We start from the raw sequence: 23645 nt of genomic DNA on the forward strand, positions 1-23645 counted from the left end.
AAGTAAGCACACATCAGTCTACACGTCTCAGGTGCTTTTGGAAATGTTACTCAGATTCAAACTGAGGTGTATAAATAGGTCCAGAGGCAACATTCACACAGAAATTAAACTGATATCAAGCACTACGGTGAAACACAAAAAGATATGCCTAAAAAATTCAAAAATCCCAGTCCAAGATCCTTCTGGTTTTGCAAAATGGGTATAAAAACTGCCAGTGATTCTAAACCCAAATATAGATGGGGCACATCTAGTGCAAGCACAGTCCTTTCTGCCCCTCCCGCTTTTCTTCTCAAATAGTCAGTCTGAAGCAAGCTTTAGATAAATACATTTAGATAGTGCAGTAGCTCTCTCTGAACAGAGGCAATGTGAGCTCCCTACACCCTGCTTTCCCCAAGTGTTTTAAAGCTGTTCTGGAAGAGAGGGGCTGTAGATCAGGTTTCACTCCAGTTGGTGACCTAATCAATACAAACAGGGCTAGGACTCAATGCAGAACTCCCAGGAGATTGCAATAATCACCCACAATTACTTATGAAAGCCAATCAATGGCCAGGAGGTTTTATGTCTCATTTATATACCTTAAATCAAACTTCTGAAATTAAACTTTGATTCTCAGCACAATTAGATGCTGTAGTGCTCAGCAAGACAAGGCACAAGTGAGTGCTGCCTCAGAGGCTGACTGCCAGGAAATCCAGGGATGTGGAGCCAGGAGAGCACCAGAGACCTGAAACTCACCACCAAGGGGAGGTGCAACAATAGAGTTGATATAGTGGATGCAGGAATAGGTATAAAATCAGTGAAATAAGCCCCTACTCCTATTTTGCCTCCTGTTTCTTCAGCAAATGACATAGGCTACCTTCCAGTGGTCAAATGAAGGACAAAGACAGTAGAAGGTGCTCAGTGGTAGGAATTAATGCAAATAGAAAGGAGGAAATATTATTTCATTATTTCATCCTTCTTTCTCAGTGTGGGAAAGTCTGCAGAAACTGGAGGTTGACCATTTCTGTCAGGTTTATCACAGAAAATGCAATTTGATGGGTGATTTGCAAACTCAGGCTTCCTGTCAAAATGTCCCACATCCCTCTGTAGCTTTGTTCTGGATATGACCATTATGTATTTACTACTATTTTTATTTTTTTTTAATATCTGCATGCCATAGTTGAATAACTTTGTAGGCAGTGAGATCACAGCCCAAAAAAAAAGATGGGAAACACGCACACGAGGCCATTCATTGTGCTATTTTTACTGTTCTGAAGTCCATGGCATTGAACAATGACTCATAAGAGTAGCAAGCCAGAGAAGCACTTGCAAAGCATATCCAAGCTTGTTTATTCACATATTTGTTTGCACTGATTCATCACATTCCTCAGTGTAAAACCAATGGGACTCCAGAGGAGGCACGGGGGAGAAATTCTATTCAGAAAGAGCTTTTCCACCCACCATACACCCCCAAGACGGTGGAGGTCACATGAGGGATTTGGGAATACACCTCCTTTACCCACTCCTGAAAAGCAGAGCCCTTACAGACCTATGGAGCACATTGCCTCTGATGGGAATTCCCTCCCTTAACTCTGTCTCCCTTTATCAGCAGCCAAAGCAGGGTAGAAGGAGCAACTAAAACAAGCAAATCTTCTTGCTTGTTTCAAGTCCTACATTAAATGTGTTGCCTTTTTTCCTCCCCTGTAGTCCTGAGATGAGGTTAACTTTTGGTGGGTCTATATAGTTCTTTTAAGGAGGTTTAGCAAAGGTCAGTTACAAAAGCAAATTCTTCTTCCCATGTGATACAGTGGTGTTATGCACCCAGAATGCTATTAGAATAAATATGAATAATAATCAATAATAATAATAATTTTCATGATTGAATAATAATCATTACAATGTTATCATTCATAATTTGAATAATAAAAAATAAAAAAATTTCCCCTGTGCAATTCTCTTCATGACATTAAAAAAGAATTTGTCTGCCCAGGCCTAACCACAGTTTTCTTTGAGGAGGAGGTGAAGATGGGGTTGGTTTCCTCTGCTTACACTGGTTATTTTTGCACAGGGCAGGTCTGATGTCAGCACTGAGAAATTAGATGATAACTCCATGATTCATATTTAAGAGTGAGTAATGCTGAAAGGGTTTGGGGAATACCCAGAAATATGGATAAGAGGAAATTACACAAAAGATACTGGGATCAGGCTCAGAAAGAACAGAGACAGCGGACATCTACATCTGAATCTGCCTACTGATAGCCAAAGGAACAGGCAAAATGAAAGAGGCATTTGAAAGACTTGGTTTTGCAAGAGAAAACTGGGCAATGAGGGGAGAGAGGAATGCAAGAAATAATTAGACACTTACAGAGTACAGACTATGTCACTTCTTCCCAAAACTGGCAGCTCTGCTTAAACATTGCAGATTTCCTTTCACACATTTGGGAGCATTAAAAAGCATGTGGAGTACAAAAGTCTGGCACCACAGGCAGCAGGGAAAAGCTGTACAATTGCAATTAAAAATCCCTATATTTCCATTGATTTTATGGTGAATTCGGGGGTGACAAATTAAGACTAATCTCCAGAAATAGAGAATATCCAATCTATAATAATTATACATTGCCACTGCTAATTCATTTCATCTTGCTTGCCTTGACTCTTATCAAGTCCCTCACACAGAACTGTGTAAGGCAGAGATTTCTTTTGTTCCAAACCAACTTGCTCCCTTACCACACTGTTCCTAAGACGCCAGGTTAGCTCTAAAACATGCACAAACCTGAAACCATGTCAGATTCTGTTATTAATACCATGCTGTTAGTTCTATATTTAATATTAAAGTGGAAGCAGTACCTCTTCTGCAAAGTTGGTTTTCTTGTCAAGCATTTCTCGTAAAGTTTGGAGGATTTTAATGCAGAGCTTTTCTTCTTTCTCCATTAGCTTCTTTGTGTGATTAATCAACCTGAAAGTAAAATATTAAAACTTAAAGAGCATTACACATTGTTGCTAAGCCATGCTGCAATTTCTTTATGCAAAAATTGCCCATCACTATATTTTTCCTCAAGGAAAGGAAATAAAAGTGGTCAAGAGAAATCATAATTAAAAAGGAAATGGGACTTTCAAGGTGTTGGGAGATTTTGGTGTCAATTTGCATATCTTACTGCCCATACAGAAGACAGAATTCTACATCCACTTTTTTTGAGGGTTTACAGTTTAAGATTCAGACTTGCTATTTCATCCTTTCTTTATTTAAAGGTAACTTATTTTAACCATTATTTAAAGGTAACCAGTGTTAACCATGCATCTTGCAAACTTTAAAAGCTACAACCTTCACACCTTCCAACTTCTATGATGGTTATAATATATTTATGATATAATTAGCAAATGGTATTCAGCCAAAAGGATTTCCAAAAAACCTTACATGGAAATGTTCAGAAATACAGACATTTGGATGAAACATCATTGTTGTTTACATTCACACAACCACTTGACAAGCCAGAAAACAAGGTCCATTTCTGTCTCCAGCTATGACTGTGACAGGAGTTTGGATTTCAGTCAGCTGAAGCCAATACCAGAAGCAGCCTTTCTGTCTTTGTGCAGAACAGATCTGTGCACAGGTCCTTGCACTGGTTCACACATTGCTGGAGAAATGTTTGTGAAAATAGGAAGGGAGGAAATCTGAAGGCCTTGGAGAGGTTTGGGGTTTTTTTGCATTTTGATGCTGGCTTCAAACAGGAGTTTAGACAGAGGACATGGGATGGGATAGTATCAAAATTTAATTTTTATTTTTTGAATTTTACCAAACATATAAAACATATTGTTATAATGCTACTTCTGCAGAATATGCAAATACCCAAGGAATCAGGAGAGCTGCCAAATGCATTCATTTCTCCCAAGTTATCTCTGTTTAAATTATAGTTTCTCAAGGGCGGGGAGGGCATCTCACTTGAGGACTAATAAAAAATTTGCAAGACTCTATTCCAATGCACAGACTGCAAATAAAACATCTAATAATTCAAGACCAGATAGGGGTCTCAGTGAAATGTATTTTCAAAGAGCTGTAGGCAGTTTAAAATAAAAATATCAATTTGCTGTACCAAAAAAATTCTAACAAAAAACCCACAAGCCTTGAGCGGCTCACTGCTTCATTATGAATTCTTGAAAATTCTGCTGTGGAAAATCTTAAGTTTCTGTTGTAGATTTGGTGAAATGTAATAGCAAAGTAGCCCATTGAGAAAACAGAAGTAGGCTGAGCCTACCACAATTTTAACAAGCTACTAAAATCCCATTTCTAGCAGGTAAGGCAAGCAACCCCTCTCACTCTGTGCTCTCCAGACAACAAAACTGTTGAGAAATATAAAATATGGATCAAAGGACCTCACTTTAAGATTTCAACAGTCAACTTGGTCACCTGTATGCTTAAGTCTCTGCTGAAAACCAGAGATAAATGCTGTTGAAAAAGTTAAAACCCTGCCATCTTTCCCAAAGAAGCAACCAGGCCCCTCTGCAGGCCACTTACTTGGACATGAAGGCGCCACATCTTATTCTGGCATCGCTGCCCTCGGGGAACAGGAGCTCTGGGCTGTGCAGCACATCAACCAGCACTGAGAACTCAGCTTGCATCATGGGCGTGAACTGCTGCTCCAAGGAGGACACCACGTCCTGGGGGGGCACAGAACATCCATAACTGCAGGAGAACTACAGCAACGTGCTGTGGAGTCGCACAGTTCACTGTGATTCACCGCCTGGCCCAGTGGGATGCCCAGCTGCAAGAGCCCTGGGAAGCCCAGGTGGCTGCAAAGCCACCTCAAGCCTTTCTTCACACCACTCCTCACACAGGACAAGGGGGACAAGGTGCCCATTATTACTCTCTTTCAAATTTCTCCTCTGCAATAGTGCTCACAAAACCTGTGGCAACAGTTAGGTTGATGGTGTGCTGGAAAAACAATGCTCACCACACACAGTTATTGTGTCACCTCAGGTTTTGTGTCCTTGGTGTTTAAGGCACCTCCATTTGTCCGTGTCCTGCTGTTTTCTCAAGTCATAAACCCCTGCTGGTGTTTAGGCTCTACATGCACAAGGTGATCTCCATCTCATGGCAATCTCCAGTGACACAAACATGACCTAAAGCCTCCAGTATCTCCTCTGCAGCCAGGACAGGACACGTGGCCATAAAAAGGCAGAAAGGAGATGCTGCTCTGTGGAGGACTTCAAGGAGAACACAACTTGAATATTGTACACAGTTTTGGGCACCACAATGTAAGTGTCCAAAGGAGGGACATGGAGTTGGTGAAGGGCCTGGAGGGGAAGCCACAGAAGGAGCAGCTGAGGGCACTGGTCTGTTCAGCTGGAGAAGAGCAGGCTGAGGTCAGAGCTCACAGCAGCTCTGCAGCTTCCTCATGAGGGGAAGAGGAGGGGCAGGCCCTGCTCTCTGCTCTGTGTGACCAGGGACAGGACCCAGGAACGGCTGGAGCTGTGTCAGGGGAGGGTCAGGGTGGATATCAGGGAAAGGTTCTTCCCCCAGAGGGTGCTGGGGCACTGAACAGGCTCCCCAGGGATGGTCACGGCCCCAAGGCTGCCACAGCTCCAGGAGCGTTTGGACAATGCTCTCAAGCTCAGGGTGGGATTGTTGGGGATTGTCCTGTGCAAGGCCAGGGGTTGGACTCAATGATCCTCATGGGACCCTTCCAGCCCAGCTAATTCTGTGATATCTCCTACCCCTCTCTGACTTCTGCAGGAGCCAAATTCTGATCTTGAAGAGCTGAGCCTTTTCAGCCATCCCCACACAGAAGTGCAGTGGCTCCTCTCATCCAGCACTAAAAATGCACTGGGCCTGTCTCTGGTGTTTTCCACACCTGGCACACGTGAGATACCTGCAGTGCCACTGCTGCCCAAGCCATGTGCTATTTCTGTACCTGCAGTTTCTCTATGATGTTCCTGTAATCCCAGGCAGGCCCACCAAGAGCTTCCTTGAAGCGAGGTCCAGTGCGGGCCGACATCCTCCAGCCCATGGCTGCCCTCTGCACCATGTTGGAGTGACTCTTCATGAACAAGGTGTTCACCTGGCTGTCCAAATCCACTGGAATCGCAATCCCACGGTTCTTTGCTTTCATAGGAAGGAAAAACACAAGACATTTACAGTGGGAAAAACTTGGAAATCTTACAGAGATCATGGCATGCAACAGCCTGGTCTCGTTGAAGTTAAGGGGCAGGGTGATATCACTTCAACAGGTTTTAAAAATAAGGATCCTAAAAATAAGAACCCTTTAAAATAAGCATCCTAAGTAGTAGAAATCAGCCATAATCTAGTTAAAGAAAGCAAGTTGTACTATTTTAAATGAGATGAGAATCATTTCCAGTATGTATTTTCACAGACACAGATATATTTTTTTAAACAGAATAATTTTTCGACTAACTTGAAAAAAAAATCCTAACTTGAAAAAAAAGAGATATTAATAATAGCAACAAAAGGAGTATGTGTTATTTCAGCAGTTAGTTTTATTCTATTCAGAAGCAAATTCTAAAATTTTTCTTTCTAGCAGACATAGGCACATTTATCCAATTTATCCCAAGTACTCTCTGTTGCTTTACTGTATATTCCTCTTGTGAAGACCTTGAGGAACCAAGTGCATACAAATTAAATTTGAAAAATACTGTCTCCTTCTCTCTGGGTTTCCTACACTGCTAAAGCCTGGTTTTCTAGATGGTGCCTGGATGCCACTGCAATGTATCCAGTAGTTAATAAACACCCGATAGTCTAACTGATAGTTAAAAAAAAATTAATCAATAGCTAAAAATTGCAATTATTTTCTTCTTTTTAGACTTTAGAGGCAGGAAATAACAATAGAGAGAGTATCAGAATAAAAAAAAAAAACTGGAAGAGACTTGCAGGAATTCTTGCAGGACATCCACTATTAAACTACTATGGCATCCTGAACTGTTGTTTGAAAAGGAAGTTTGAAAGGCAGCGTTAGAAGGCATTTGCCCCCTCCCCCAGTAAAATCTTTGTGTTAGCTGCTCCTATCCATCCCACTGGAGATCAGAGTGACACTATTCTCTGGCTCAGCATGAGCAGTCTGAAATTCAACCAATAAACAAAAGTTTGCCCCATCCCTGGAAATGTTTCAGGCCAGGTTGGATGGGGCTCTGAGCAAGCTGGGATAGTGGAAGGTGCCCCTGCCCATGGCAGGGGGTGGAGCTGGGTGCTGTTTAAGGCCCTTTTCAACACAAACCATTCTGTGAGCCTATGGTCAATATCTCTGAATGACCAGGTTGTGTTCCAGTGATTAGGCTTTGTATTCCATGTCATTTCACTTAACTTCTGTGGCACAGCTTATGTTTAATAAAAACTTAAAAATAGAATGGAGCAGTTCTAATCCATTTGTCATAATGACCAATAATAAGTAATTTTTCAGTTTTCCTTATTGAAACAAGCTGAAATTTAAAAAGCAATTAGCCCAAATTGCAGTTCTGCACAATGTTTCTCCGAGGCATTTCCCCACTATTCCTCACTAACACACTTTCCACGGTGGAGGGAGGCATCAAAAATACTCCACCTCTTCCTCCCAGCTCTAAAATACATCCAGCTTTATGTGCTGAACCTGTGAAGTCAGCAGGTGCCCTTCTGTCCCAAGCAGCCCATGCCTCCAGCCCCGGGGAGGACGTGCAGGCAGAGGCACCACACAGCTCTGATGAATGAAGGCTGCAGTGCTGCCAAGCACAGTGAGTCACAGATCCCAGGCACAAACTTTCTCTTCCCTCAGGACTAGACTGAAATGACAGCTTTTATTATAGACCTAAATCTGGCTGTGACACCTCAACCCCCAGCCTCAGAGACTGTGGCAAGGGCGTTCTGTGATGGGGCTCTCTTCCCTTTAATGGATCCCACAGGTTCAGGGCACCCTCCTCTCTTCCCACTGCAAGGTTGGATCCTGATGCAGGACTGGGGCTTCCCCCATGGATCAGGCTGTTCCATTGGGATGGAAGAGAACTCTCTAAATCCATTTCTGGCAGGCACTTTTATTTAAATGGTTGGCCACAGGGAATTGAAAAAAAAATTAGTTTAAGCTGGGAAGACACAAATTGACTTTTCCTTTCCACTCTCCATTTGTTTTGAAGGCAAGTTCCTGATTAACATGTGGAAAATGCCATGTATGGCTGGCCATTATTTCTAATGATTGTTTTTCCATGTAATTCAACTGGGCTGTTTTTCAAAACACATTTGCCCTGTTGCTGCTGACTTTACTAGATAAGTCCAATAAAGTTCTGCCAGGGTGGGTAGGGTGCTGCAGCCTATTAATCCAATTTATTGTGTCCTAATGTCAATCACTGGAATGCTACTGGACAATGCTCACTTCTCAATTAAGTGGAGTGTATGCAGAATCCTGATATATTGAAGAATAAATTTAGCAATGGGGAGCACACTGTTCAGAGGAGAACCCAGACTTCTGCAATCCTAGAGATGCCATTTGAAGTTAACAACTTCCATCAGTGTCTGAGGAGCAGTCAAGGACTATGATTGTTCAAAGAGTTGGAGCTAATTAAAACTATCACAAAGAAAACCAGAGAGGGAAAAAAATACTCCTTTGTTTTGAGCAGTTCTTACATGTATAATTCCATTTGTAATTAAGATTTGTATTGGTTGTCAAAGGGCACTGTTGAAGTCTAAGCTATAAACAAAGCCTTTGTCTTCTTATTTCTTTTCAGCTTGTAGAAAGTATTATCTTTCATTTGTTTCACATTTCATTATTTAAAACTACATGAAACATATTTTTACATTTTGGAAAGCTGATGAACAAATGTGAACATAAATATTTATTTTTAATTTAGGTGTTGTAGGCTGCTTTCCTCTTCAAAATGTGTCAATCTCCCTTAAAGTATCAACATCAAATATTTAAAAGCATGTTTATTTTTGTTCCACTTAGAAATACTTTTGGACAGCACTCAAACTTGCAAAGTATGGTAAGAGCTAGTAGACAAAGGAGCCAAGATGGGGTAAAATTCTGTCTTTTATCTGGTGAATTTGGGAAAAAGCTATGTGGCTGTCTGTACATAAGTATTCAGCAGGATACTTATCAGGATAGACTCAATTATCCTGGTGGGTCCCTTCCAGCTCAGAATATTGTGTGGTTCTGTGATGTCTTCAGCACAGGTAAATTCTGCCCTGCAGTGGAGGAACGTCCCAGGCTTACACAGTGCCCATTTGCCACCTAGGGCACTGTGCACAGGGCTAATTACATCCTGAATATACAGCACCATTTTGCCAGTGTCAGAGGAGATGGAATTTCTGGGAAATCCTTTAAACTACTGACTCTCAATCTGCTGCTCCCAATTATCTCTCAGCAAGAGAGCCAAGAGGAGCCAAGACAAGTGAGCAAACACAACCCATGGCAGTGGTAAGAAACACAGTGCTGTGAATTCAGCCTGGTCTCAGCAAAATGCCCTGCCCTATGCTGGATGAGTCTGTGGGCATCCAGTGATCAGCAGCTTTCCTCCCCCTTACTGCTTAAACAATGAAAGAGTACTCAAAAACTCAAAAGAACAGGGCACCAGGAATGCCAAGAATCAAGCAGGTAAAAATCAAGGCACTCTGGACAAGCAAGCTGCAGCCAAGTCCCAGGAGCACAGTCCAGCTGCTCCCAGTGAGGCTGAAATGGGCCCAGGTATTATTTTGTTAAATTACCTGCATGTAGTTCTCTTCACAGGAGCACAGCAATTGGACCTATTTCAGGAATGCCTCCTGAAGCACCGTCCTTTCACTGTGGTGCTGCCTGTGTCTGAGGAGCAATTCAGTCCTAAGGATTTCCAGGAAGTGGCCCTTGCCTGTAATTTTCCCTGGATGCCCATTCTGCAGAATAATCTGTCTTGCCATAAGGAACCTCGTTGTTCTCACTATTTCCACCTACTGCTCCCTCACTTTAAATGTCACTCCATTAGCTTCTGCAGTATATACAGAACTCACCAGAGTGTGGTGGCTTCACAGCTAATTAACCCTGAAGCATCCCTGGTGTGGGTTTTCAAGGGGACACGCAGGCATTTGGTCCCTAAAGCCCCTCAAGGAGGAGAGTGCCAGGCAGTATGGGTCAGGAAAGGTCCCCAGCTGTAGCTGGCTGTGAATCCTTTGCTCTGCTCCCAGTTTACACCCCCTGGTAGTCACAGACAGCTCTATCATGTTCTCCCACACTTCCCAGTTGTCACGTAACAGAGTGATGCATATTTAGTTCAATTAATTTTGTTCCATAAATCAGTCCCTCCAGCTCCTTAATCATTTACTGACTGCTTAACAAATGCATTCGGATGGAGAGACACTAATGCTAGCAACAGCAAGACTTTTTAAGGGAAATAAAAGCTTTGTGTAGACAAGACACAAACCTGCCAATCTTGTACCCTTCACTTGGATGTTTTTTTCCAACAGAAAATCTACACTAAAATATTTATCAGCCTGTAAAAAGATCATCATTGAATTTTTCTTGCAATTAGGGAAACACAAACAGTTAAAATAGAATAAAATATGTGCTTCATCTGAAATGTATTCTTCTTGCTGTCAAAAAAGTAACAACAGGATAATTATTTTATTTGAACTAAAAATTGAAAATGAAGGTCTAGCTTTTTATAAAATGGAAGAAAGATTTTAAAATTCAAATGGGAAGTGAAATAAACGTACTTTCATGACTGAAAAAATTGTTATATGAAAATTCATCTATATGGACATTAAAACACACATAATCATTTCAAAGAAGCAACAAAATGTGACCTAGATTTTATGTTTAATATTTCCTATTTGTAATTTGTCAGGGAAAAGTAAAGGGCTTTAGAGGGCATAAAAGCATGGTCAAGAAGAACCAGAGGAGAGGTTTTTTTTTTTTTTTTGATTCTGTACAAGGAGGTATTGGTGATTTTAAATTAGGGAATAAATACTCAACTAGAAAGGACTTCAGTACACCTTCAGACCATCTGCTCTCTGTTACAGACAACCCATGCTCTTTAATATCTCTGGAAAAATTTATTGAGCCCCATTTAAAATGATGGCAGCTTATCTGCCATTCCTCCTCCCTCTGCTTTCTCTCAGCCCACTGACCAAGGACATCCTTCCAAAGTGGGTTCTAATCCTCTGATTTACAATCTAAATTTATTTAGGTTATTTACAACCTAGTGTAATTTATGTGCAGTTGGTTTTGGGTCAGCTCTGTCCTTCAGCTTAAATGTCTCTGTGACTATTTATCTTCTTAAGTACATTTAAAGAGCAACAACACAGGTCTGTGTTTTGCTAAGCAAAACATGTGGGGGTTCTGAATTCCCTTCCTGTAACAGAGTTCTCCTTTGCCCTGACCACCTCAGCAGTGCTTCATCTGTACCTGTTCCAGCTTGGAACTTAGGAAATAGCAATCTTAAAGGGCTCACCTCAAATTGGGTAGGATGGAAACAAGAATTCTCCTCTTGTTTCTCCTGCACAGCATCCTAGAGCATAATCTGATAGTGGCTAATGCAATTTGGCTTGCTAACAGATTTTTTTTTTTAAGGGTCTGCCAAGAGACATAGTGCAACAAAATGCAGGTTCCTATCTGGCACTGTTTAGTCATCTGGGAAATTCCAATTATTTCATTACTGGTGGTCACAGCACAATCACAGACAGACCATATCCTTGGGATAGACACAGTACCAGAGGAAAGATTCAATTTTTTAAAACATAATGGAGAAAACTAATGGATGCTACAGAGACAAGAGTGTAAAACAACTGAATTTATCCTTGTAACAGAAAACTGATGCTCAGAGGAGAAGATACAATAATTGCTGCCTTAATTAAGAAGCAAAGACAGTTCTTTGCATGGATCCTGAAGGACTGGTCAGGAAAGACCCTGCTTCAATGCCATTTGGGATATGCAATTTAAGATATACAATCTTTGGTTGCAAGGAGAGGTGATATTCCCCAATCTTTAGAGAAAGAGCTGGTTTAAAATGCAGACTTTGAGACTGGCCTCCACCCTTCTCAACCTTGCAAAGATCGTAAAATGCATGAACTGAAAGTCCTTTGAAATAAATTATATGGTTGGATGTCTTATTTCCTCTGTTTTCACAAAGGTCTGGGTATTTTTCAGTTGTTTCTATTTTACCAGGGAGATGGGAGCGGTTTTGATTATTCACTTTTTGGACTGTATTTTCAAGCAAAAGCTCAGTTCTATGTTTCTATTCAGGCCAAGTAGCTAAATGTTTCCTGGGCAATAGAAACCTGGTGCACATTGATATCTGTGTTCCAAACCTCCTGGATCTGCTGAAGAAGAGGAGCAAGCCTCTATGCTTCCTGCTGAACTGGAGGCAGGAAAGTGCCTGGAAACAAAGCAGCAAGTGAGGCTTGAAAAGCTTATGCAGCTTTTCCCTGGTGGTAGAGTGGAGTTGAAGTACCAGGGTTATAAAAAATAAGCTTCTGTGAGATATCCTTTTGTTGACCTGGAAGGTAACACACATCCTTACAGTACTCATCAGAAAACAGATGTAATGATCTCAAGCTCTTGAGGCAGTGCTTGCATCCACCTGCCAGCAACAAACCAGGAAGCACTGAGCAGAGTGTATGTTGTTTAAACTTGCTCTCAAGTGTGTCATTTTAAAAGTGTGTCATTATATGGATCTTTGATATCTTGGGAAATCTGTGTATGATCTTTCTTTCTTCCCCCTGAGATTCATTTGTAAATCCAGGACAATGACACCAAAAAAAAAAATTAAAAAAAAATCATGTTTGTTCTTTCAGGTCTATACTCCACTTATTTTTCCTCAGAAGTCTTTGGTCCCTGCTGTAAATCTGTCCAATACTCCATCTCTCTGATATAGGCAAAATCTTTTTAGAGGTTTTTTAAAGCCTGGCTGTGAAACACAAAACATTAAAACTGTAAGATTCTCAAGTCAGAAAAGGGGAAAAAATGGTCCACATATGCAGCCAACCAAAGAGCACAAGAAGGTTGCTATGTTTGTGTTGTATTATGGAAGATGCCTCCAGCTTCTCAAAGTGAGGCATCATTTTGGGCAGAGGAACACCCGACAGAGAAAGGCACCAGGCACCCACTGCAATCACAGAAGGGCCTTGGCTGTAAAAGCCTCTGGTATCCCCAGCTGGGGAAGTTTTTCCAAATATTTCCATGGAGAACAGGCCTACTCCATTAGCCCAGGAAAGACACATTTGTCACCGTGCCCAGGAACACCAAGTATCACCCACAGTTAAAATCTCTGCTGGCCAGGCAAATTTTGCACAGGGGGGTTTGTCAAAAACTCTGCTTCCACTTCTTCTCCAGCTACCTTACTCTTTGGGGAAATCCCCCTCACCTCTTCCCTTCTGCACTGTCATAATAAACCACTCAATAAAAACGTGGCAATTGTCTGACACAACACAACTTTACCATGCTGGATATTGCTATCAGCGATGAATCCCTGAGCAGTTGTTAGGATATGGGCAAGGAAATCAGCAGTGCTGTGTGCTTTCAGGGAGCTGCTCTGAGGCTGCCAGCCCATGGCACCCCAGGGGCTCCCAGCCTGGCAGTTCCTGCTGCAGGGAAGCCCCAGAGGAGGACAGGGAGTGATGCCCTTCACTGGCAGCTCAGCTCTGCTCTGCCACACCTGACAGCACTCAAGGCACGGCTGGGGGCCCATGGGTGGGAAGCCAGAGGAGCAAGAAGGAGCCTGGACCCATAGGATAGCACAAGAGCTTACTTTAAAAAAAAACCAACAAACAAAACAACTCTAAACTATCTCCAGAAAAAAGAAAACAATGAAAGAAAGGACTGTAGTGGAGGTAGAAACGGAGTTCCACAAATAGGATCCAAAGTCACATATCTGAAGCAAACTCCAGACATCAGCCATTCCTGGAGCCCCCAGAAACAAGAGGCACACAGAGGATGCCCAGCAAAGCCCTGGCACACCTGACATGAAGCTGGATCTGCCATGCCCTTAGGGTGACCTGTGGTTTCCCTCTCAGGCTGCTGTGGGGACAAGTTCAGCTTGGCTGTCTCAACAGGGCAGAATAATAGAATAATTTAGGTTGGAAAAGACCTTCAAGATAGAGTCCAAGCAGTAATCTAACAGTGCCACGTCCATCACTGCACCAAGTCTCTAAGTGCCACATCTACATGTCTTTTAAGTACCTCCAGGGTATGATGACTCAACCACTTTCCAGGGCAGCCTGTTCCAGTGCTTGACAACCCTTTCTGTGAAGAAAATTTTCCTAACACCAAACCTAAACCTCCCCTGGTGCAACCTGAGAACTTTTGTTCTTGTCCTAGCACATGCTCCTTGGGAGAAGAGAAAGCCCAGTGAGAGCCTGACCTGACTCATCCAGCAATCAGCAGAGCTCTGCATTGCTGGAATTTGCTGGGAATTTTTCAGGCTAGAATCAGCTGTGTGCTGTGGGCACATAGCCAAATGGAAAATAAACCCACGCTCAGATGCCTCCAAACAGCCTCATCTTGATGAGATAACACAACGACCTCTCTGAGCTGGAATTTGATTTTAGATGCAGCTCTACAGAAATGAAGACATTGAGCTGTCTACAAGCACACAGAGGGCATGGTTGGTCTCAAACCTACTCTCACCTGCCCTATTTCTCCCCCATTCCCCAGACTCCCAAAGGAAGTAATTTATTGATGACTGTTTCCAGAAATGCCAGAGAAGAGCAAGGGGATAAGTGTTAAACACACAAACAAGAATTTGTAGAGTTGGAGCTTTATGTGAGACTGTAGTAGTTATAGCATAAAGGAAATAAAATGTCTTCAACTTCCAAAGTTTGTTTGCCAGATGGATCCCTAATTAAATCATTTGCACAGCAAATAAAACAATTGAAGGTTGCTAAATTTTTAGGTAACTGCTTATTCACATTCACATGGAAAGTTAATGAGATGTTTTGGCTAAAATGCTAAATGATACTTCTGTAAAGCTATTCCAAAAATCTAAATTTACAGTTGATTGTTACAGCGCTGCAGGTGGCTCTGGGACCCTCTCATATTTTTTTATCATTATTTATCAATACTTTTTAATAAATGTATCAACAATAGAATTTAGCCAGTTTCTATGTATCTGCCTCTACTCAGCTTTCATTCCCAGTGAGCAGAAATTTATTCTACAAGCAACCATCACCACTGACTTTTGGAAACTACATTGAATAATCCTTTATTCTGTCAGAATAGAATGGCAGAAGATTTTAAAATCATATTTACAGAAATTTAACTTAATTAACTTTTGCCAGTCTTAGATATGTTCTGGCAAAGAACTTTTTTCTAATGTAGGATAAGAAGTTTTAAAAAAAATATTTTAACACGGATGCCTTTGCTTACATTGTGATTTAATACCATAACTTGCTTGATATTAAAAAGTTAAAATCATCAAGAGGTTCAACCATCAAATTAAAATTGATGGCAGAAAGCTCAATCAGCACTCACTTAGCAAGTTCATCCCTCTGCCCTACCAGTTTCACCCTAACAACCCTATTTGATGGGGCAGGTTTGAATGGATAATAAAAGAAGGAAGAATTTAGCCTCAGAAAGTGGGATTTCTGAAATCACTGCTGACACAGCTTCAGGATGGTAGAGTCAAAGTAAAACCTGTTAAACTTCAAGTCTGATCTTTAAACACAAAGAGCAATAATCAAAGTAAAACCCGAACCTACCCACTTCAGCCAAAGTCTTGATACAGGACTCCACTGAGGCCTTCTGTGTTGGGTTTGGCCAGGTACAGTTGTAAATTCTGAAAGCAGACTGCAGCAGCTGAATAAAAACAGGCTGGTGTGTCTGAAAACAAAAACAAACACAGAATTTTACCCTTAAGGATCTCCTCACAGCTGCCCTAGGGTTTGACACAAAGTAAACCAAGGGGATTTTAGCTTGTAGACTCAAGTTATGGCTCCATTAAATTCTCTTTGATCTTTAGATCTGGCAGGAGCAGAAATCAATGCTGCACCTCTAAAAAGGCCAAATCATGCAATTTTTCCTTAGATTGCTTCTGATATCAAGCAAATACTGTACACACCACAAGGACAGAGGAGGTTTTCCCATTCTCAGGCGTGTGTCCCTTCTGTCACAGGACACAGCATCTCCCTCACACAAAGATTTTTCTACAAGGATAACCCGTCCAATGAATTTACAAGAGGCAGAACTAACTCTGACCACATTGAGCTGTCTACTGGTTCAAGATGCAAGTGACTAAAATGAAGAATTGTGTGTTTTAAAGAGGGATTAAGCTGGTAGTCAGTGGTGTGAGAAGGGACAGAGAAATTAAAGGAGGATGAAAAGAGACAGCATTCCTATGCAGGTAGCAGAAGGTATCTCATTAATGTTCTGAATAGCTGATTTGTCTGTGTCTCTTCTCCTTACCTGGAGGCTGGTGCTGTTGTCTGAAAATGGTGAATTGAAGAAGCCACTCACAATGCTCATGACAGGCTCAGTGACATATTTCTCCAGAGACGTGTCTGCGTGTTTACGATCCGTGGTTGTGTTACAAACCTGCAGGGAAGGAGGAGGCAACAATGAGATTTAGTTATCTCCCCAATAAGCAAGCTTTGTTATTTTGTATTTATTACAATACATCTGATATTTCTTCTTACAGTAAAAACACAACATTTTCATATAGTATCTATCAGAGAGAACTATGTTAGAGTTGAAGCTGGATTTATCATAGCTTCTCTTTCTTCTTGGAGGTCCACCCTTTTTTTCTGAACTAGTTCTTTCTGGCTGCCTGCCTTTTCTTTCCCACACCATGAAGAAAAGATCCCCCTAAATCAGCACACTGCATGCCACTTACACATTTAGACAGATTCAAGAAGAAAATGGACCTTTCCTCCCATTGCAGGGCTGGTTGGAAGATGCTTCAGAGACAGATGAGACATAAACAACTCAGGTTAGAAAGATTTCATTCAACATTTAGCTTCTCTCAACAATTAATCACCACAACTGGGTGGAAAAGGTGAAGCTCATTTGCAAGAAAAATGTTTAAAAGGAGGGAAGGAAGGGAAACAGCACACTCAATAGCAACAGGCTTTAGGATGGTACTGGAAGAGAGGCAACATTTCTTTGGGAAGCCACATGGGGAAAATACAGAAGCCAAGCTAAAACAATGAAAGAAGGGAATGGATGATACCAGGATAGCTCTGGAGCACAGAAGGATGATTGAATGGTGGGAGGAAGTGGGAAGATTTGTACAAAAGGTTCCTGAAGACTCCCTTTGGTACAACACTTAAAGTTTGTTGCTGTGTAAAGATGTCACACTTAAAGAAAGGGAAAAATTACTGGTGTGGATTACATCCTTCAGTATTTCCTTTATTTCTCTTCAACACTTTTGAACATCTATACAGAGTCATGTTGACTTTGCATGTGTCAGTGTACACAATACTGAAAGGAGTCTACAGAGAGCCAAAAACAATGAGAAAGACAAGACTGGACAAATAAGTAGTACAGACTGTAGTCATACTACCTCTTCAACAGCCTTTCAATAAGCAGCTGTAGTCATGTTTAACAAGAAATGAAGGCAGAGTTGTTTTCTCTTTCACCTACACAAGCCAGAGATGACTGTGATGTTCTAGTGAATCTATGCAAAAGCAGAATTTATTTTGCATACAAAAATTCCAGGGATAGGAGTCATTGCCATGTGTGCATTTAATGCATAACCCCAAACCTGAGTGGCACACACTTACCATTACATCTCTTCGAGGATGGGGAGTCCAGAGAAGCTGATTGAATTGCTTAAGGGAAAAGTTGGTGACAGAATCAGAGAGATAATCCACAGCACCTGAATCTCACACAGGGCAAAGATTCTCTCTAATTACACACTGCCACTGTCATTTCAAGACAGCAATTTCACCGGGAATGTTTTAAGGAAGTCTACTGACATGACATCCAAAAGCACCTGTGTTCAGGGTGTGCTAGAGCTCAGGGGAACACAGAAGCACCTTGGGTCTAGCACACAAACATTGTCATGCAGCAGGCAGAGGAATAACCAAAGATAACTTCAGACCTAGACAAATGAGGCATCTTGAGGAGTTTGCTTGTCTACTTATCTAAAATGTGTCAGATAAATCAGTCATGCCTCCACCGAGTGCATTTTTTTATCACCCCAGGAAAGATTTTGGTCAGAGAAGCAACAGTGGCTAAAATGAAACAGCAAACTTATCAGCCCTTCTGCTTTGGGAAAAGTGTGACACCACCACCACCCCCAGTCCTTCTGCAGGTAAATGATTCAGTTAATAATCAAAATTTGTTTAATTTTTTTTTAAAAAAGAGATCATAGAACTAAAAATCTCTGAAGTTCTTTTGCTTTTAATTAATCTGCATGCCAATTTTGGCTGGAGCCAGTAGCTCTGAGCTCAGCATTTGCAATCCCAATAGGAAGACAGGGAGCTGTGCAGTGCTAGCACAGTGAATGCAGAAATCACCAAAACTAAATTCCAGAACACTTTCAAGCTTTCCCCTTCAGCTGCCTGAAAGGCAGAGCTATATGTGGGAATGCCCCTCTGCTCAAACACTGGCCTGAAAAATTCCCAGCACAGAAGGAATTTGGAAATCCTCTCATTTGTTCTTATCCCTCTGCCCTTTGGGGACTGACAGATCTTCCTCCGTGGAAGAAAAAAACAAAAACCTGAAATGCATGAAATGGAGATGAGGATTGAGAAAGCAGTGTTTAAAAACCCCTTAAGAGGCTTTGGGACCAAAACTCACATGACTAATACTTCAAAAATTCTGCAGAGAAAGCCAGGATGACTTTACAGCTGTCAGATCCTCGGCTCTTGTCTTTAATCCTGCTCAGACTACAGCTGCTGACTTACACAGGCTGGGCCACACACAGGAAAGGGATGCCTTTCCTTCAGCAGCACCCACTTTGCTCAGTACAAGGCTGTAAGTCACACCCAGCAGAAAGTAGGTTGGCAGAAGCTGTAGAAGCAGGGTGCCTTTGAAAGCACGACAGCTTTTGGCAAACCCAGTTTATACACGGATCCGCCTCGTGGCTGCTTTGCAATGTATCATGTTGTTGAAAGGAAAATGACAGCTGGGGACTAAATATTTCCTTCCTCAATCCAGAAACAGATTTTAAAAATCAGTTACTTTTTTTTTTTTAATACATATATCTGAAACAGAAGGAATCCAACCTGAGGATAACACTCTCCGTCTTTCACCTTGGTGCTCTCCAATAACAGACTCAAAGCTCACAACCTCACCCACTGACAGGCATTTGTAGCAGCTAAAAGAAAAGCATTTCCCCTTCCCCCATGCAAAAGCATCCCTTTTAGCTCACTGGAACACAGAGGATCAAAGGGCTCTTTTTCTAAATGCTTTGAAAGCTATTGTAACATCTTTCATGAGGCTGACAGCATTCTAACTGTCCTGATAGCTACAGAACGCTGATGTATTTATAACACTTGGGCTCTGTTGGGGCCTCAGAGCACCAAATCTGAACAAATACATTCCATAACCTGGAAAATACAGCTGTCCATGGCTGAAGAGCAGGACAGGCCAGAGCACTTCTGACACACTTACAGGAGAGCAGAATAAACCTGCATTTTGCCAACAGCACCCGTGAACAAAATGCAGCATTTCCCCTCTTCACCTCTGAAGACCTGGGGTCTAATTTGTCTCAGGAGAGAGATGTGTGAAAACAAGCTCAGTGGTCACCAGCATCAGGACAAGCCCCCAGCATTTAGCACAGTGCAGTTTGTCTCCAGGCTCATGAGAGGAAACCTGGACAGAGCCCTCTCTCTACTTGCCTGCTTCTAGCCCAGGGGCAGAGAAAATTGGCCACGTTCAAGGGCTAGGGAGGAGGGAGACTCTGTTTGGAAAGTCAGGGTCAGGACATGTCAGGAAAGGGCAACCCAGAAAGGGAATTAAATAGAAGAAAATACTTCTTGAGATAAAACCAGTAAGGTTAAAAGTCAGAATGCTCCTCCAAGGATATTTCTCATCTTAATTTTCAACCCAGGTTGTTTTTGCCCAGGAGGGCTTTCACTGTGCAACACAACCACAGAGACAAAGCAGCAAGAAAAGAGGGTTTGTAGAGGACTAATTACTGCTGAAAACAGCTCCCACCATAAAAATCCCTGTCCAAACCTGCTCCCATGGAAAAATAAAAGGTTAAAAAAAATACACCAAAATAAAACTAAAACAAAACACACACACACTCCAAAAGAAAGGAAAGGGAAAAAAAACCCACAAAAGAAAAAACCCAACCATATAAACCATAGATAACGTTTCTGTTTCACAGAAAAAAATGAACAGGTCCCAGTAACTATTGTACAGCATAAGTCTTTGTTTTTCTTCTTCTTTTAGCCAAAAATCATTTTATTTTTTCCTAATAGGTCTCACAGGAATTATTTTGTGGCATACTATTACTTTGGGGTCATTTTCAGCAGGACCAAACTGAGATTCTTTACCTTTTCTCTTCATTTCAATGAAATGAAGAATGCAAGGAGTGAGAACTTAAGTATTATAAAATGTAATGGACCATGGACTGGGAAAAACCCTAAAAGTCATGGTTCTACTTCTTGAGCAGAGAGAGCAACACCATTGTTTGTCGTTAATATTGTAATTATTTATAATTACAAGAAGCATTAACCTCCTAGAAAAGGATGTGTAGTGAGGCTATAATCATTGCATCACACTAGCATCCCCTCATGGCTCTACTACTGTATTTAATCCCTGTGGAAGTCATAAGATTGCTCTTGTTTTCTGCCTTCAAAATCCCTGGGAACAAAGCTTAATTCAACTTGTAACTTAAATTTTAATTCAACAAGTACTGACACCATGAGGCTCACTGAGGACCACAGGAAGAGCAGACCTGTGGTACTGACTGTGCCCTGTCCTCTTGCAGCTGTAATTTATATTTGAATTAGTATTCTGAGGGACCACAGCTCTACACCTGCCTTTCACACTGGCAGGGAGAATGCAGTGACAGGAGAATGAAAGACAAAAATAGAGACTAAAGAAGGAACATGAGCCAGAGAAGATCTTGATCCCTGATCCTCACTATAACAACAGAATAAAGGAAGATATTACAGATGTGGGACTTTTTTAGTCACCACCCTAATGACATGTAATGCACCTTCCCAAAAGATGTATACAGGCTCTCAACCATGTACACAGTACACACCCCCAGTTTATTTCTTTGTAAGAAAAGGGAAAGGCACAGATTCCAAGATGCCCTTTTAGAAAGAGAAGGCTGCTAGTAATTAGCAGGTTAAATAATGATAAAGGATCATAGAATTGACTGTTTGTTAAACAAACAAACCAACTAACCACACTTATCCTATTGTCAACTTTAAATAAAAATAGTTAACAAAATAAAAGTTCACAAAAAAACCCCCGTTACTGCCAGTTCAGTTGTCACCCATGACCAATCTGTAATATTTAACACCTGGTGAAGCTTACCCTTGCCATATCAACAAGGAAGTTCTCAAAAAGTTTCCAGATATGGTTACTGGCATAGATTTCTTTCATTTCCACTTCAGTGTCCACATAACAGTGGTTAACAAAATTAACATAGGCAATTTTCACCTACAGGAACAGCAAAAACAAAATCACTATGAAATGGAACAGTAAAAACAATTTATGTAATGTTTTCTATCTGCAAAAACACTGAACAATAAAGATGAACCTTCCAGTACTAACAAATATTCATAATCATAATAATGCACATGTTTGGTTCTGAAGATTTAGAGAGAAGCTGGGCAACACATGCCTTAATGTGTTTACTGAAAGACCACAGGAAGAAAGATGAAAAGGTTTTGCAAACCTTACTCTAATGACAAAACCCCTAGAAGACAAACCAGTAATGATTCTGGTATTTAACTGATAACTGATAACTGACCAGCAAGGCCTGGCTCCAAAGCCAGAGGCTGTCAGAATGCAGGACACTCCACACTTGCCAGTTGACTGTGGTACGTTGAAGCCTTGTGACAGGCTTGCCAAGTATAAAATAAGAAGTCTTTTGCAGAGCTGGGACTGAAATCCCTGTATTTCCACAATCCTAGTGCAGCACTTGCATTTGGGATCTAAATGGCAGAGAAAGGTTGTGGGGCACTGGGACTGCAGCAATGGCAGCACAAGGCTTAGGAGGAGGATGTGCCAGGACTCCTCTCTGGCATGACAAGTCTGCATGTGCACAGCATAAAAATGGATACCCAGTGCCCAAAAATGTATAGATTAAATATAAACATATGCAAATGCACTGAAAATTTCTTAGCACGGTCAAGGGAGATGAGATAGTTCCATATGTTTAATGCAGTAAAGAGAAAATTCAGATCAGACCTTTAGGTTTCTTTTGTTTGGGATTTTTTTTCTAATTACCATCTGTTCAAATTAATCTTAAGGGGAACTTTTGGGCAAAGCAAACATATTTCTTTTTAGCAATAAGATCATTTGATCACAAGGGCAATTCTCATGGCACAGAGGGAGTTTTAACTCCTGCAGGCCCTATTTCTGTTGCTTGAGCCCCATTTTCCCACCAGATAATATCACAGCCCTACTTTAGCATGACACATGCAAAACTGTGCTTTAATCTGCAGTGAATAAAAATATTTGCTGGACAGCAACTGAGTTTAATAAAATGAGACTTCACCCAAATTCCCATTGATTTCAGCATGGACAGAATTTTATCTATAATTTCCAAGAAATTCAGGCAATGGCAAAACATTGGCTTAATTCTACATTCAGCTGGGTCTTCAGAGTTTCAGCCACAAGTTAAGAGTGCATTAAACTCTGACAGTGGCTGGACAAACCCAAAAGAAGGTGTCTGAAAAGCTGACAAACAATGCATTAAGGACAAGGAATGTTCTGTGGAATAAATACTGTCTATCCTTTCTCACTTATTCACCTTAAGAAGCACCACCCATTTCCAGCCCATTCCCTGTGCAAATATTCAACTTGTCAGTGCATTATAACAACAAAACATTGTCTGCTTTCTAAAAATGCTAAATCTGCTTGCTCCTGCCACGAGGGATCTTACCTCAGGAATGCAGTCATCATGGGTCACTACCCTGACAATATCATCCAGGGGCAGCAGTGAATTGCATTTGATCTCTGTGTACACGTTCTTGCCCTCGGTGCAGGCGGCCAGCAGCTCCACCAGAGTGATGTGATAGGCCAAGGGGCCGCTCTCGTCGGCTCGGTCCCGCTCCGAACACATCATCTGCAGCAGCACTGGGAAGGATGCTCTGTCGTTGTAGAATATCAGCACATCTTCACCGCCGTTTATCAGCTGAGAAAGAGAGCACAAGGTTCTGAGCACCCTGCACTGCAATCATTTTGGACTCAATGATTTTAAAGGTCTACTCCAACCTAAATGATTCTATGATTTTCTTAATTTCTTATTTTATCTCTAAGTAGCAAAGATTCTCTAGCTAAAACCCAAACAACAAAACAAAATTTACTCTGACGTGGTTTGCCAAATAAACATGTCAAAACAATACCCAAGGCAAACTTGTGCTCTTATCAACATAAGTGCAAATCTGGAATAACTCACCAAGGAATGCACTAATGCAAGGTGAATTTGAGGTTTAACTTCTGTGTAGCTCTGTCTTTACCTAAGACAGCATGCCATCCTTATTATTCTTACCATGTCAATGTTTGTGTGAAGTTAATTAATTATCTTCACCTCCTGCTAGGAGGCCAGGATGCCTTATTATCCCTGTTTCATAGATGAGCACTTGAGGTGCAGTGAGA

The 23645-nt window shown here is 41.4% G+C and overlaps 1 protein-coding gene across 2 annotated transcripts in view; it reads right to left on the reverse strand.

Annotated features, from left to right (window-relative positions):
- ITPR2 (inositol 1,4,5-trisphosphate receptor type 2) overlaps positions 1-23645 on the reverse strand; it is a 243686-nt gene that overhangs the window by 109941 nt on the left and 110100 nt on the right. For both annotated transcript variants that reach the window (XM_063154180.1, XM_063154179.1), the window contains 7 exons: positions 22930-23181; positions 21354-21479; positions 16317-16445; positions 15614-15734; positions 5886-6076; positions 4490-4632; positions 2824-2932 (listed from right to left, as the gene is read on the reverse strand). In XM_063154180.1, the coding sequence (XP_063010250.1) occupies positions 2824-2932; positions 4490-4632; positions 5886-6076; positions 15614-15734; positions 16317-16445; positions 21354-21479; positions 22930-23181 (1071 nt within the window). The remainder of the gene's footprint in view (positions 1-2823; positions 2933-4489; positions 4633-5885; positions 6077-15613; positions 15735-16316; positions 16446-21353; positions 21480-22929; positions 23182-23645) is intronic.

Source organism: Melospiza melodia, chromosome 4, assembly GCF_035770615.1.
Source record: "Melospiza melodia melodia isolate bMelMel2 chromosome 4, bMelMel2.pri, whole genome shotgun sequence".
NCBI classification, from domain to species: Eukaryota; Metazoa; Chordata; class Aves; order Passeriformes; family Passerellidae; genus Melospiza; species Melospiza melodia.